Source organism: Ammospiza caudacuta, chromosome 1, assembly GCF_027887145.1.
Source record: "Ammospiza caudacuta isolate bAmmCau1 chromosome 1, bAmmCau1.pri, whole genome shotgun sequence".
NCBI classification, from domain to species: domain Eukaryota; kingdom Metazoa; phylum Chordata; class Aves; order Passeriformes; family Passerellidae; genus Ammospiza; species Ammospiza caudacuta.
Window position 1 is genome coordinate 26,329,948 of NC_080593.1, and position 17,221 is coordinate 26,347,168.

The 17,221-nt window shown below is 35.0% G+C and overlaps 1 protein-coding gene across 1 annotated transcript in view; it reads right to left on the reverse strand.

The window, feature by feature from the left end:
• The window catches only part of COL28A1 (collagen type XXVIII alpha 1 chain), a 58,096-nt gene that overhangs the window by 36,401 nt on the left and 4,474 nt on the right, over positions 1-17,221 (reverse strand). The window contains exons 6-15 of the mRNA XM_058812752.1: positions 17,035-17,088; positions 16,506-16,547; positions 15,835-15,861; positions 14,676-14,720; positions 12,696-12,740; positions 12,348-12,401; positions 4,061-4,129; positions 2,579-2,647; positions 1,359-1,427; positions 358-426 (exon numbers count right to left, since the gene is read on the reverse strand). Of these exons, the coding sequence (XP_058668735.1) occupies positions 358-426; positions 1,359-1,427; positions 2,579-2,647; positions 4,061-4,129; positions 12,348-12,401; positions 12,696-12,740; positions 14,676-14,720; positions 15,835-15,861; positions 16,506-16,547; positions 17,035-17,088 (543 nt within the window). The remainder of the gene's footprint in view (positions 1-357; positions 427-1,358; positions 1,428-2,578; positions 2,648-4,060; positions 4,130-12,347; positions 12,402-12,695; positions 12,741-14,675; positions 14,721-15,834; positions 15,862-16,505; positions 16,548-17,034; positions 17,089-17,221) is intronic.

Genomic DNA, 17,221 nt, shown 5'->3' on the forward strand with positions numbered 1-17,221 from the left:
CTTTGCCTGTTCCACACCCATTAGATTAGATGACTCAGGGATTTTTGCATTTTAATTTTTTTTTTTAATTACAAGATTTTAACTGGGATATTTCTGAAATTATTTTAGGAGAAAAAAGAAGTACATTTCTTCCCTCATACTCCCAGCTGCATAGAATAGAGTCATTGGTGCTCTAATTTAACACTAACAGGCTCAGCTACTTGCATTGATGGAGCTGCATGGAACAGTGTAACATAGCTGCTCAGATTCAGGTAAAACATGCCTTTGTATAGTTGTGATATTGTAAAAAATTAATTGTAATTTAACTACAAATATAATTGATTACACATACAATTATAAATGTACTCTATGCCTCACCTTGTCACCTTTGACTTGGTCACCTTTTGGTCCAGCAGGACCACGGGCACCGTCAGAGCCTTTTTCACCCTAGAAATCGATGACAGTTTTGAAACTTGTATTTGGGAACTTATAAAGAACACTGTCTTAGACAAACAGGTCATCACAATGTGGATAATGAGGAAAAATGTATTCCTTTACAAACAAACTAGAAAAATAATCAGTGGAATTACCAAATTAGAGAAAAGAAATTGGTTACAATTCATAGCATACTTCATCTGCACTCGTGTTTTTGAACATAGGACTTCAAAAGGAGAAAATGAAATACTAGGAGGAAGGAAGTTACATTTTGAAAACATGACAGTATGCTCACTAGTCAAAGAAATCAGTTCAGACAGTGCAAGGATGTGACTGATGCCGTTTCCATAAAAGGAAGAAAAATCTCGGTTTAGTAATTCAAGGCTCTAGAGAATCTTGAAGCCAATAAAACAGAGGGATATATTTTGATGGGAAACCCAGTTATTATTTATTCATAAATTTTGTTTGTACAATTATTGTTTGTATATTTTTTAAGAAGTTGACATGTATTAACCTAGCAAACGCCCTAAATGAGATAACTGTCCACAGAGACTCATATAACTCATCTTTCAGTTTCCCAAAATGGTAAGGCAAAATGAAAGCAGTTGCTGAATATCTTCTTCCAATAAAGAACATAAATAGCTCAGTAGTTTTCTGGAAGACAGTTTGTCGCACTAATGCTATCAAAAGAAGTTCTCTTATTAAACACATAAATAAGAGAATCATTAACTTACTACTGGTAGACAGGACTGTACAATTTTTTTGTAATTACCTGGATAGAAATTCTGAAATCAGTGGGATATTCTGGGAGCACAGTGATTCAGAAATCCAAGATCCATCATCCAGAATTTTATACCAATGGAACTATCAGTGGCCTTAAATAACTTAGACACTACTTCAAATTTGGTCCACAATGTTAAAGAAAGTAATTTCCATAAAACTACCTTATCTCCTGGAATGCCCTGTCCTGTCGAACCTTTTTCACCTGGTGAACCAGGAGGGCCAGGTGGTCCCTGAAAGAAAAGCAAATATATATTCAAACTATACCAGCAGTTCCATTTTTTATAGAAATTTTATGTAATTTGCTAGTACAGGATTTTGCAACACTTATGACACTGGTAAGAGAAAATGCTTCCACAATATCTGAGTGAGCCCTAACAATTAAAATGAACTGTAGCAACCATTAGTTGGGTCATTTGGAATAGAATAAGCCAATGCTCAATTCATGTGAATTACATAATTAATATCTAAAGACTGTACTCTTACAACTCAAATGAATCTGCAGATTTATGTATAAAAGGATTAGTATTACAGTGAAATGTATTCCCTATAATTTCACATGATTTCATTATTGTCACAATGAAAATCATCAATTTGAACATATATTTTGTACATAATGACAGGTTATATAGGCAACACTAGAGAATGTTAATTTTGATTTAAACAAATACAGAAATAAGTATTTTTCTAACACTTTCTGTCCTCTTGCAAAACTCAGCTAACTTTCAGTTTTTAAAGCTAGTAAGTATTTTTTAAGGATAATCTTGATTAAACAAAAAGTTTTCCACATATTTTTGTGAGAAAAACAGTCTTTCACAAATGAAAGTAACTTTCAAAAATATTAGAATTAATCTAACACCCATCTACATTTGTGGCTTCATATGAACCATACATTTTATACATTTCAGGACGAAAAAGCAGCCATTGAGTATTAAATCAAGAGCTTGCCAAAATTCTGTATTTCGGAAAATAAAGATATAATTAAAAGCATGTAATTTGGGTCCTTGTTCTTGATGGGATCCAAATTACACATAAGAGTTGAGGGATGTTTCATCTCTTTTATTTTAATATTCTTAAAATTTTAATGTAGACAATTTTTAAAGATTATCATCAACTTAAACAAGTAGAAGTACATATATATATATATACTCACATATATTAAAAAAATATTTTCCCAAAACTGACTTGGATATGGTTTTATTCTCCTGCTTGGACAGGCCACATGCAGCTACTGATGTATTGGGCTGGAATAGCTTGTGCTGCTTCAGACTAAGCACAAGGTAGTTATGGAATCAGTAGCCAATACAACTACTGACAATCAAATACACTTACTAAGACTTATCTTGTTGCATTTAAATTCTCAATGCATATATCACTGACTTACAGGTAATCCTGGTTCACCAATTCCAGGAGGTCCTCGCAATCCAATTCTACCTTCTCGACCTTCAGCACCCTTGTGAAAAAGAAAATGAGAAAGTTCAATCCCAATTCAACTTGGTACTTTTGAAGAGCATAACATTTATATATAGGTGATTTAATGGCATCACCACAAAGGCTTGAAATCTAATGTGCAACTTCTCCTAAAGGAAAAAAATCCATACATGGTGTTCTAGAATATTTGAAAGTACCTTTCTATGAATACTTGAAACCCAAGATTGCATTCCAGCACTGAAGACTAAGGGGTAATTGCTTAAAATTGCAAAGTCTAAGAGATGAAATGGATGAGGGAGTTAACTCAGACTAAATTTGGCTGCAGGAATGCTCAGGTGTGAGGGATGCACACTGTAGCCTCTATCTAGATACTTGAATTGAAGCCTGCTTCAGTGGAATATGGGATTGCATGGGAACTCCAGGAGCTGTACAGTTTCTGCATCTTCTACTTACAAGGCATCATAATCTTCACAATTTCTCCATTTTACTGAGGACTGTGTGCTTCAAGCATAAGGGCACAGAGATTTTTATCTTTCTACAAAGCAGTAAAGAGACAGGGGGGTGATATTTCTTCTCAATAAACTATTTTCCCTTCTGGAAAGACCGAGTGTTGCTCCTTTTACATGGCAAAATACTGGTTTCTGAGCTCATAAACCCTCTCTGTGTTCTCAGGTCTGCCCTACTGCACAGGAAATATGCAGGAATTCAATCAATGTACAAATTAGAGCACTAAAAGCAAAAAAGTGTAAGTGTGTTAGATGGTGGCTTTTGGATCCAAACCACAGGGAAAAGATGGCAGAAAGCTACACCAGAGACTCAGCACTAGAACTAGAGTGAGGTCTAGTTCTGCCCAATTTACATATGTCTGACTCTGAGATGCAGGTCTCTGACAAAACTTGTAAATAAGGAGCCATGTTTCCTATGCAGATGCTTTTGTAGTTTTTCATGAGAAGATCTGGCTGGCCAGCATAGGCAGACATGACTTTTCCAAGACTGGATTCCACCTTCTAGTCTTTTGCAGTGAAATGAGATGGAGGAATGAAACGCTGCATGAGAGAATCTTGTAAGAACATCTGTTCCCTAGTGAATGACAAGGCAAATCTCTCACTTGGCCATATATCACAGTGACTGAGATGCATTTCTATACCTGGAAGTGTAGTTTACTCATTAGCGCAAGCATCTGCTAGTGCTTGAAAATTATCTCACACAGGTAACCCTCATTTAAATGGCATTGTTTCTGACCTCTATCAATAGGACCATCATGAAATTCAAGAGTTGCTGGAAATGCAGGTCTTTTATCTCTATCCTATGTGAATATAAAAACCTGTCAATCAGTGATAAGATTTTGACTTTGATAAAACTGTAGGTGAGAAATTTAATTCAAAACAATGACTATCCAGAGCTATCATTTAAGAAACACATTTCTGAGAGTTACCTTGGGTCCTGGCTCTCCAATGCCAGCGGGTCCTGCAGGACCATAGGGACCTGGAGGGCCTTGTTCTCCCTAAAGAGAAAAAATGGAAAGAAACTATTAGTATAAGTAGAAGTTTAAGCAAATTCTGACAGAGTGTCATTCCAAAGCCTCATTTAGGGCTAGAGAAATACATTTTTCAAGTAAAAAACAAATATACAAAACAATCTAAACCTGTCTTGAAGAAATATGTTTAGATTAGAAGCAAGGCCAATATCCTGGCCATACAAATATAATAATTTTATAAAGTCACTCTTTTATATGTGTCATGAAAGAATAAAATTTTAAAAAAACTCTTTTTTTGTTCTATCTTTGTTCTATCTTTCATCCAATATTTCAGTGCTTCCACAGACTTTTCTTGATAGAAAGATGGTATTTGGAAATGAAGCAGTGCTTAAGCTTCCATTGCACTCAAGGTTCTTGTTGTTACAACAAATGCACACATAGCATGACTGTTGTTCCTACTGCTATCTTTGACTGCAGCTTCTTCTTCTCATTCTCTCCAGTATACTGTGTTCCTAACAAAGCCAACACAGCCACATAGTTACTAATTTTCTTTTTTCCAAAATGTGTTTGCTTTGTGGGAAGGTGTTCATTTTTGGGATTGAAACTTTTATTTACTTATAAATGCTATATGCTGAGTTCTGCAACCTTTCAATGAGAAGTTTGCACTTGAGAAGTCAATAGAAGTATAAAAAGTTACATTTCCTCACAAAATCAATCAGTTTTTAATCAGCCAAAGAATGAAGCTAAGATGCATATAAGTAAAGATACAGCAGAGGTAAATAAACAGACTTTTCTTGAACCTTAATTTCTGATAACTATGCACTTATAGTGCTACTGCTGCAGCTTTAGATCTAGAATAACATGGAACTTGATGCCCAGACTTAAATTAGTTCCACTACAGAACAGTATAATAATTTGGAAACAATATAATAGTTTGGAAATTTAAGACATTCAAAATGCAAGATTTGCTGGCACATATTCATAATCTAATAGATCAATACAGCACCATGAGAAGTTATGTTTTAAAAGGCACAAACAAAACTGCTATCACTCAGTGGAATAGCATATCTCCACATAGAACACTGATAGGGTATTAACAACAACTGATACTGTGTTAATGTGGATTCTGTGCATGCAGCTATTGTAAAAATACAGAACATAGCTAAAAGGTTGACTGTCTTCCTTGATAGAACTTATTGTTTGGGTTTCCTAATAATATTTTCATTAAACCTTTGGACCAGAGTCACAATTCAGTTCATTTGTATACAGATTATAAATAATGCAATTTTTACTGATATAAGTCCAATTGAAAATTTACCAGTTTTCCTCATACCTACGTTTTTCCTTATGTGTTTGTGATCAAACAAAAACAACAAAAATCCCTCAAACAACCCATCTTCTATGCTTCCTACAGCCTGGTGCCTATGAAGTTTTGACTTTCAGCCCACAGGCTTCCTTGCCTCAGCACCATCTCTGGCCTCAGTACCTTTCCACTTGACAAGCCACATGAACAGGTTCAGCCCCGTGCAGCTTCAGGGCCTGGAGACAGTTTAGGATGGACAGGGATGGATGCAAGAGGTGCCAGAGAGAGAGAGGGGAACAGGCACAGGCTGCTGCAAGGCAAGGCAGTATGCTAAGTGTTAGCTGCTGCTCACAATCCTTGCTTCTTCAATGGAGAAGGCAGGCTGAAATTTCTGTCATGCCAGGATGTATGAATCCAGAATGAATCAAAAAAATATGTGAAGTTGAAAACATATTTTTAAAAATATCCATCAGGTAAAAAAAATATTTCAGCTGTACACAGCACCACTATGCCCTGGGCATGGCAAATGCCACTCAGCACATTGCCTCCAGCTGATAAAACAAAACCTCTGAAATGGTGTAGGAACTTGTTGCATGCTGAAAAATGGTATTTGATAAATACAGGCTCATCCCTCAGCTGAAACAATAAGCCAACCCCCTTCTTCACCTTCATTCTGCTCTCCAATTTTTTTTTCTGTCACCCAAAAGGACATTGTTTTTCCTGTCTATGTTGACAGTCCCTGACAAAATTTCTCAAGGACATTAACTCTGAGGAATGCTTCCTATCACAAATAATTCACTTCTTTGCAAGTTCAGCCACATGACAGAGCCATGCCTTGAATGCAGATGGGAGTCCTGCTGAAATTAATATTTTTCCAAAAGCTCTATTTTTTAACCATGATAAAAACATGACACAGTTTTCCTTCCAGTAACTGGTGTCATGTGCCTTGCAGGAGCTGTTGTTGTAGGTATGGTACTGTTAGGTGATGGGGTAGGGAGAGTAAGAAGCCTTGTGATAAAAGTCATGTAGGGCTGTATGAAAATATTGTTCTGTGAAACAACTTTTTATGGATAGAAGAGGATGCATGAATATTAATGGAGAAAGAAACTCAACCTTCTAGCAGACAACATGCAAAACTTGGAAACGTAAATGATTCAGTCCTTTTTAAAGACAGAATGTTTCAAACTTCAAATGGCTATTAACAAATCTGGGTTTTATCTTCTGTGGTCTTGTTGCAACAGGTAATGTGGAATTTATGAAAACCATGAAGTTCTGGCAATAATATCATGTTATGTCTACACGTAAAAAGAAAATTCTGCTCTTTCAGAAAGGTTTTTGGTAAGAATTGTCTTTGTTTAATGCTTTGCTCACATTCTTTCTTCTCCCCTTATTGGGATTTTCCTTCAGGTGGCATGTAGTATCATCTTGAACAATGGGAAGGAAAATTAAACTTGATGTGAGCTTAATGTTTCTACATATTGAAATTGTACCATTTTAAGCCTGGAACATACCTAACAGTCCAACCCAAAAAACTCGCCATCCACTCCCCCTCACTGTTCATTATGTTAGGATGAGTTCCAGTTAGTGCCAGCATAAATAATTTATTTCCTTTTTAGAAAGCCCGTGCATACTGTAAGGAACACAAACAGACTGTATTTCAGTCTACAATGTGATAATGATTAAGCAACAGTAAAAAAAAAATCTTTCAAATTTAATTATTTTATCTTTAAAGTGAACATTGGCAACAACAATGCAAATAGATTTAGATATTTTAACAGATATTCTTGATATTTTGTATTTCTTAGTTGAGACATCTAGGAACTAAACTTGTTCATAGGAAAATTGGAATTTTTCCCAGTCTTCTGGGAAAGTTGCAACTTGCCACATAAGTGAGGAAAGAATTCATATGTCATCAGAGAAGAAGCAGATCCCATAGCAGCTTGTTCTGGGAAATGTATTCAGGAAAATATGCACTGATGGATTTTTTTACAGAATTGTCCCAGGATAATTTTATGGGAAAAACTGCTTTGAATATCCACATTTAAACTTAACCTTTTCCTTAGAAGTTTGAATATATGTCTGTTCATAAAACTTTGGCCTTTAATTGAAAATCCTACTACGCAAATCAAATTTTCCAGAAAGGTTCCTTACTACAGCAGTGGATTTTAAGAACATCATTCTCAGCCTTTCCATGAATATATTGTGATCTCTAGAAACATGCATTTTATATCTAGGAGCTGGTTCAAGAGTTTAAATAAACCCCATGTCAATTCTGAAACAATAACCATAAGTACTCCCTGCTCATCACTTTTTTATAAGTGGAACACAGGTCATAAATGGATTTCATGACTCAATTTTATAATCTGTAACCATATAATTCAGTTTGTAATTTATTCACTGAAATTTGTGAATAGTCACTATTATTGCCCTCACTAAAAAAAAAATCTTCAAAAATTACCTTGAATTTACTCTTATGGAACCTTACTGGTGCTATAGCATAGAATACATTGTTGTTGGCTTGGGTTTTTTGAAATAAATATTAGTTAAGCATCTGAAAATAAATTTAAAAAAAGAAAAAAAAATGTCAACTAGTCTGAGTAAATCAATAGATGTATGCATGTCTAAAAGAATTTTTTTATCCAACACTGAGAATACTAGGGGGACCCCAATTTAGCTTTGTAAAAATGCTATATTGATTACTAGAACTCTGTTTTCCATAAAAATCATGATCATTCTGTTTCTTTCCTGGAGAGGAAATCAAGATGACTTAAGTCTTTTTGTCTTAGAATGTTGGATTTTTCCAGGGTTGTATTGCTATTGAAGGGCAAAGCTGTATTTTAATGACAACACAACAATATGTTGGCAAATCCAGCAAAAGGCATGAAGTAACCAGTTCAGATGCTTTTGAATTGTATTAACCAACTGAGTTAAGAGATGTGTAGAATTTAAGTAGGAAAATGACAGAAATCAGACTACTGGGAAAGTCAGACAACAGATGGGATTCTCACTGGATAATCTTTATGGTCATTACTGCTTATGATGGACTATATTACATTAACAGAGCATAACCAACTGTAGCATGGCTTTTCTCTTTGCCAACTTTCCATTTCTTCTATTTTTAGTATTTTACTAAGTGAGATAGTGTCTTCTGTGTTTTGGAAATTGTTGAATCATCCAGCAAAATCATATCATGGGCCACCCTTGAATTCTTAGTGAGACAAGGAACACAAAATCCGAGTTCCTTGCTCATATAAGCTGCAGTATGACAAGAGTTGAGTGTCTTTACCTTAGATCCAGGGTTCTAAATTGGTGTTCTGCAAATTCAATTAATTATCTCTGTGTGAATTTTTTCCTACTGGTTTTCTTTGTAATTCTCTTTAAGTTTTATAGCTGAATGAGGTATACTTTGATCCAAATTTTTATTTTATGTTACAGTATAGATAATATGTGATGGCTGATGAAGTTGAAGAGTGCCTTAAAGTGAAGCAAATGTCTAAGAAAATAAAAAGCACAGATGTGAATAGTATTTATTTTGGTATTTCAAGTTAGTGAAACAGACAAAGCAGCATAGAATTTGGCTTTAAAAATCGTTTTCTTTGATAAATTTAACATCTTTGTATGAAACTTGTCAATGGGCAATAAAAAGTCAGTAAACCAGGAAACAGCAGAAGAATCTTTGTTCATTGCTCAGGATTTGCTCTAGAAACAGGACCAAGTTGTCTAGTTCAAAACACAGGAGATCCACAGTGAAAACTGCCAGTTCCCAATTCCTAACAACTGTTTGAGTGAAGTGCCCTGTAACTCTCTAATGTTTTTTTCTTAAAGTCATTAAATTCTGTGTTGTAAGTTTATTGTTAGCATGTGAACTGTGAACAGTTTAGAACTGGTTAAATGGAAATGTATTTAGTCAGGTAAATTAGTAATAATAATAATAATAATAATAATAATCATCATCATCATCATCATCATCATCATCATCAACATGCTTTTATGGTGTTTAAAATAAAAATGGAGCTCAAATGTCTCATTTTAAATGCCTTGACCTTTTTAGAGAATGTTTATATATGGTAATAAGATTATTTAGGTGGTTTTGAGATGTTAGAACTTTGCAGGATTGCAAATAAGAGAAAAAATTATAAAAATTTGCATAACGGCAAAACCAGGTTCTGGTTAATGACACACTGGGCTGCCTTCTGGGCAGGATACAGGTTGTTCAACGTATCCACACATGGTTTGAAAAGAAGGTGGAAATAAAGTGATGAAATTTACTTGCATAATAAAGAAGTTATTAAAGGTAAGGATTGATTATAAAGTGCATTAGAAAGACTAAGAGGTTAAGGATGTGATTCAGCTCCATATGATAGCTCCTAAACTTTCATGTCTGCATGGGAACAGGTTGGCTGAGCTCCTGTCAGTGGAAAACTGTTCAGTGCAGGCAGTGCGACTTAGCTTCAACTCACTACTGTCAACAAAATAAAGCAGTATCATTAGAAGGAAAGTATTGTGCAATCAGTGAAACTTCACACTGAGAGATTAGCTAGCAGCTTGAGAATAAGAAAATGCATATGAATAAGAGAAGCAAAGAATGAGAAGTTCCTTTGAGTAATTTCTTGGATAATGTTTCTGGACACCATGCTACCTTGCTTCAGACAAGTCAAATTGAATTAGTTGAAGGTGCAATGCTGCCAAGCCTCTCCTGCTGGTGGCTTCCAGAGCCAGTGGCACCCAGACAGAACCCAGATGACACTGTCCCCACCCGTGTCTGCCACCTGGCGCTGCAAAGTGAGAGGATTCATCTGTACTAAAATCTACACTACAGAGGTGTGGGAGGCACAGAGCCAGCCAGCACATGAGTGGACTGTACATTCCACAACTGAGACCTAAACTATCTGTAGGCTGAGCTTGATCTGGAGTTTGAATTTGGAGGAACTGAATCTATTCTTTCAAACCTCAACATGGCCCCATAACAAAGAATAAAAGTTCAGCAGCAATGTTCTTTGTTATGTCACACCAGTACCAATGCCACCAAGAGGAAGTCACCAGTTCAATTCAAAAAGCAGAAAGTATTAGAATGGAAAGGCCAAGGAACTGCACTAAGAATAGACTCATTTATTTTATCCAAGGCTATTATAAATACCTGCCACTTTTCAGAGATATGGTATTATGTGTAATGAAAACTAATTTTAAAAGAGCACTTTAATAATTCTTCTGTGAGGACAAAAAATATTGGAGAGACTGCTACATGTCTGAACCAAAAAAAGGCCTTGACCTTTACTAGCTGAATGGCTGTTTATTAATCTGAAAACAACCACTGATTATCTGTACTGATCATTAAAACATTTTTCACTCATCTCAAATAAGCTCCAAAATGCCAAAGGTTAGCTTTGGCATTAGGTAAGGACAAGACAAAACCCCTAAACATACATATGATTCTTCCATACTCTTTAAGTATAATTATCTAAGTGTATTAGCTAAACTTGTCTGACAGTATTTTTATTATTATAGATGTTTGAGCATAGAAAATTCTTGACTACAGACTTTAAACATCAGGGTGGGGAGTTGAGAGCTGATAAGAGAGGAAAGTTCCTCATTCTTACTGAAAATCTGCAGCTAAAGCCTAACAGACCATAAATATTGTATCCATGTAGAGGGATTCCAGAGAAAGATGTATGTATTATACAGCCATGAAAATATATGAAAAGACTGACAGGAAGACATACAAGATTCAACAAATATGGTTTTGTATATAATAGAAGTATCTGGGTCTACCGTCTTGGACTCATCAGTGTGAAATGACAGACAAAAAATTACTGTCATTTGCTGTGCTAAAGTTAGAGACAGACATGATTTTTCCACCACATGGATGAATAGTTTCTTTCAAACTTCATCACATTTCTTTTTCCACTTCTGAAGTACTCTGCAGTGGCTTTCCCAATCAAACATTTTTTTTGAGAAGATGAAGAAATGAGAAGTATGAAAAAGCATTTGTCAGGAGGAGGAAAATCATGATAGATGACAATATTCTAAACTTTTAGTAATAAATGTTTCCCATATCTAAATTTATTTCTGTGAATTTTCTAATTAAATTGTTGCCTAAGAAACAAAACATGAGTGTTTATATAGTGAATCTTTTACAAAGCAGCTTTGTATTAATTAATTTGTCTTGTATAACTTGTTAGCCAGGCGATCAATGATTCTGTCGTAGAAAGTCTTTGTATCAAATTGATAAATTGAAGATCTTTCTGTACCAAACTTTGATGTTAATAACTCTCCCATGAGCAAGAGAACCATATTCACATACAGCAATTTCCCAAAGTTTAGCAAACCAGAAAACCTCCTAAATTAATCACACACTCTATCCAACTGATTTTGCTTGACAAGGTGTAGTCATTAACTCTAAATTATCCATTTAAAATACCACTGAGGCATTAATTGTCATAAAATCTCCTACCTTGTCCAATTTCAAAGTTTATACAGCACACGAGCAATTAAAAATTATTATAAATTATCAGTCTGAAGGTCTTAACCTTCATGTAGAAATACTTCAAATCTTTAAACACATGCATTGTAGGCAAAAATATTCTAGAAATAATCACCAAGTGATGGCGAAAGTCAAGACATATTCAAGTGACTGAAATTCTGGCATAAGTGCTGTGGGTCCAGGGTTGCATCCTTTTGTGGATGTTCTTGGAGAAATGTTCTTACAAAATGTTCTTGGAGACCCAGATAAGAAAGCAGATGCATGTGCCAACAATACCAAGCCCTCATCACATGAAGGTGCACCACCCATATGGGGACATTATTGCTGTGCAAATAACACCACTAGTAAAAAAGCTACTGAAAAGAAAAGGACAGTAGACTATAAAAGTTCTACAGAATTTCTGCATCCTCTCTCCCTATATAAATAACATATTCAACAACACATTCACAACTACATCTTACCTTGTTTCCTTGGATGCCTTTTGGGCCTTGCTGACCTGGATCTCCCCTGATACCCTACGGAAAAGTCAAAGCAAAGAATGAGCTGCCTTTAAATACCTATATAAATGTTAGGGGTTTATTTCCCCCAAATGGAGTACATTAGAATATAGCACAATTCTAAGCTCTAAAGGACAAGAGTTTTCTGCCTCATACCCTGTGTATGCCAAATACATTGAATATTGTTAATATTTAAAAACCAGTGCCAGCAGAAAAACATGGCTGTTTTTCACAGAATTAACAGGTTTTAAGCAGAAGAACCTTACAGAATATATTTTTTCCTTTTTATTTGGTAGCTTTTTGTTCCCTTACCTGAGGTCCCCGAGGTCCCGTAGGGCCCACAGAGCCCTGCAAACCCTGAAGAAAAAATAGATTCAATTATCAGATTAAAAGGAAATTCCAATCTGCTTTCAAATGTCAAGCACTTGACATGTACATGTAATGGCTCAAAGCTCTGTTGGAAGCACTTTCTAGAGACTTTATCCTCTCACCAGAGTACTGCTGGTCTCATACTGTGTTCAGTAATTGCTACATTCCACCCTATATATTTGGTTAAAATGTTTTTCATATACAACAGCATAGTGAATGTCTAATTAACATCTTAATTATTTGATTTAGAAGGTTTTATTTGATACAGTTCTTAAAATTTAATTCCTAAAAGCATATTAGGTACAGAATTCTTAATAAAAATGCTGCAATGTCTATACCAGAATAACTTCAGATAACTTTGTCTCACTAACTCAAACTGCTGATGAATCAGATTAATTACTTGCCTGGCAGAATCACACTAAAAGTTCACAAAATCCATTAAAAATGCATCCAAAAAGTTCTGATATACAGCACTAAAACCACTGGATTCAGTCTGATTAGTGAGACTGGAAAGTGGTAATGGATAAATGCAACATTTTCAAATTGGACCCCCAATCATACTTCAATATCCATCACCCCAGTTAAAGATCAACCTCAGAATACTGAATTTGCTTCTCATACAGCTGTATATATGTGTTCTGTGTCTGATTTTGTCTAGCCTAGAATGCTTTCCTTAAAAATAAAGCCATAACATTGTTCTGTCTTCAGGATTTGTGAATGTGAAGGTGGGAATTCTGGAACTGACTGATCCCCATCAGAGGACAAAGTTTTTCTCAGCACTGTCCTCAAGAGAAATGAAGCAAGCAGATTTTTGGCAGCCCCGGCACATTTTCTATATCTAGATTTCTTGGCTACTTTGATTATGTTCTTTGCCAGCTTCTGAACATTTTCCTTTTACCTTAGTAGATGTTTCACATAATGTCATGCTATTTCTCACATGCCTGGATAAAAAAGGTATGATCTTTCTTTATTCCTCTGAGAGATGCAGCTCTCTCCTTTTCCATTGATATGTCAGACTTTTCTGATTCACTGAAGTCTGAAATTTGCTGCCATTTTGAACCACAGTATCCCACAAGATATTCTCAGTCTTTAGATTTTCATTATTGTATAATGCCTTTTTTTCTTTGCAATAAATACTTCTGGAATGAATATTTATTAATTCCTATTTGAAATTAAGCATAAAATAGCAGCTTTCAGGAAATAAAAAACTTTTCAAGGTGGTCTTTGATAAAGGTAAACATAATATGGGTGTTAAAACTGAAGAAATGTGCTTTAATAGAAGGAAAAATGCAAACTAATTGGTAGTTCTTATCTATTTGAACTATAAACCAGTGGTTTGCATGACTCATACAAATCTGCTTGTATGAACTCAAGATACATGATTATCTCACTTAGCAGTCCATTATCCTTCCATCTTTCAGAATGTAAATAAACCAGATAAAAATCTGAATTCACTTGCAACACTACTACACTCCAGGTTAAAAAGAAAGGAGAACAGGATAGAAGTGTGAATTCATATCAATCAGCATAGATGGGCTTGTAGACCTGAAAGTTGTTCATGTTGGGTAAGAACCTGCTTTTATTGCAATATACACTCAAATTGAAATTAAACTTGTAAGGAAATAAACTGGGTGCTCTCTGCAAGATGCTCAGTCCTGTGTAAGCAAGGCTTGGCAGTGGTCAGGGCAGCTTCTGTTTTAGGTAAGGATCTGTATTTCTTAGGCAAAATGGAAAAAGAATGTGGTGAACAGTTGGTTCAGTTCTTACAAATCGTTCTTCTACTATAAATGTATCTCTACCACCAGGGAATTATAAGGTATTCCAAACTTACAATAGTCTTTTCAAGCTGTGTTTATGAATATGTTCCACAATTTTCTGGTATTTTCATCAACATGAAACAGTTCAAATAAAAATTATACTTACTATTTCTCCTTTTGGTCCTGGGGCTCCACATTCTCCTCTTTCACCCTTTATAAGAAATCAAAGGGTTTACAGCTAAACAAGATTATTTGATTATGCTATATGCATTAAAGACTCTGCAAGCAGTAGCACAAGGGGTTTAGTTGACTCTGAGGACTTAGAAGTTGCATCATTATATATGGTCTGTAGGAGATAAGATCTGCTCTACTCAGGATAGGTTGTTCCTGAAAATGCCTGCAAAACATCCAACTTATATCAGAGGATAATACATTTAATACCTAATAAGTTTTACTGCAGTTTTTCACATCACTGCACTGTCTCCAGAGATCATTTCCATGCTCTGATTTCATTACTGTGATGTCTGAGATTTTCCTAACAATTGTGATATTGCACATATGGAATGAAGAAAGAATTAAGTATTTCACTGATGATTTAACATATCTACAGACACATGAAAAGCAGATCTATGAGTTTACTGTTCCCATTTTCATGAAATCTTATCACAAAATTCACTGAAGCATTTTACTAATAAATACAAAGATTCATAGACGCACTGCTTTTATTAACAATGTGGAGATATAAGTGTCAAATGAAGAAAAGTCAAAATGGAATTATGTGTTTCATTTTTGACTATGATGGTCCACTTTGAAATTCATCTCTAGAATCCTCCAACTATGCACTGAAATGCATAGTTTTTTTATCTTCTTGGAGAGACTATATGGAAAATTTTCTTGATAGAGCATTAGCCCTTGCAAATTATAAATAGGTTAAAAGCAAACTTCCTTGTGGTAAGTTTTTCAAAAGCTGATGGCTGTCACATTATGTTTGCATTAAGCATTTTCTCTTTCTTCCCACTTAATCTCTTACTCAACCCACAACTCCCTTTTCCTTCCAAAAACTCTTTTTCTGGTCGCTGATACTTTTCTTTTTTTATCTTTAGACTACAATCTCTGACTTTGTGTGGCTTTTTTTTTTTTTTTTTTTTTTTTATTTACAGCATTCCAGTCTGTAAGAATTTACATAAAATTTGAATTTACTTCTGGGGATTGTATCAAGAGCTTTCATGACAAAAAGACAAGACAAGCTCTATTTTTTTCATTCTTTCACATACACTGTCAGCAAGTGACAATTTATTTTCAGACTACTTCTATAAAAAACTTACCTTGTCTCCCTTGTAGCCAGGAGCTCCCTATTCAAAAATTGAAAAAACGAAAAAAATCATAAAAGACAAAGCAAAGGCCTAACATACTCCTAATTTAAGTAGAAAAAGCCCCAATCCCCCCCATAGTAAAGAACTGTTTCAGAAGTTCAACTATTCACTGCAATAAAATATCTCTCTGAAATTGTTTAACATATTATTCTCAGCAAATCTAGAAGTCTATTTTTTTTCTCAGATATTAGCTGTAAATATGCCACTCAGTTTGCCACCTCCTAGCAAATATATGCTGCCTTTTCAACTGAGTTATTCTTATACAGGGAGTAGTGTTAATCTTTCTCCAGTGAATCAACAAGAAGACAGAGAATTATCAGGTGTTAGAACCCACCAAAGAACCATGCAGTGTTTTTATCAGGTCTCTCTTTGGGATAAGTCTAATGCAAGTCAATTCAAAATCACACAGCTTCAGAAGTTCCTTCTCCCAGTGGCATCTCATCTCTATATTTAAGCACATTATTAGACAGTTTCTTTCAGTATACATGCTTCTGTAAACCCCACCTAAGTGTAGGTGCTTTAAATTGTTGAATAAAGTAGACACATAAAAAATGAAAATAACATTTTTAGTACAGAAAATGTGAAAAGACGAAATATGAGTTAGCACTGTAGCAGTCACATACCTCTTCCCCTTTCTCTCCATGTTCTCCTTTTTGAGCGTCACCCTATTGGAAACAAAGGAATACAATTGAAATATGTATTTCATTAAAACTAAGAACACTGTTAAACAAGCATGGCTGTTGTTTCCTATTTAGTAACATTCACACTTCTTCCTTCCACAATTAAAGATACACATTTCCTGATCATTAACATAGAAAACTGAACTATTGTCATTAAATGACTGAAACCTTAGTTATTAGAGTGAACCACTCTGATCAAGGGATCTGTGCACTGTTAGAAAGCTCTCAAGAAAGAGCCTTCAGCTCTATTCAGAAACATCTGCTGTCAGAGAAAAACTGGAATGATAGGCAGTGCTATCTTGATAGCAGTTTAGTTTTAGATTTTTATCTCACACTTCTAAAGCAGCCAACTATAAACTACCAACTATAAACTCAACATTTAGAACTTATTTTAACATACTTTGCTATATTGACATCTGTGGTTTGAATAACTGGATAGAAATTTGCTTTATTTCTTTTAAATTCACATTACCTTGTTTCCTTTTGGTCCTGGGTCACCTTTATCCCCTTTGCTGCCATCATTGCCCTGAAACACAGCAGGAAAATGTTATTATCATTATGAAGATAAAATTCTCCAGCTTGTCTAACACTATATTTTGGTCCAAAATCATCCTGCAGTAAGCTTGGTAGAAACCCCCATTGATTCAAGTATGGTACAT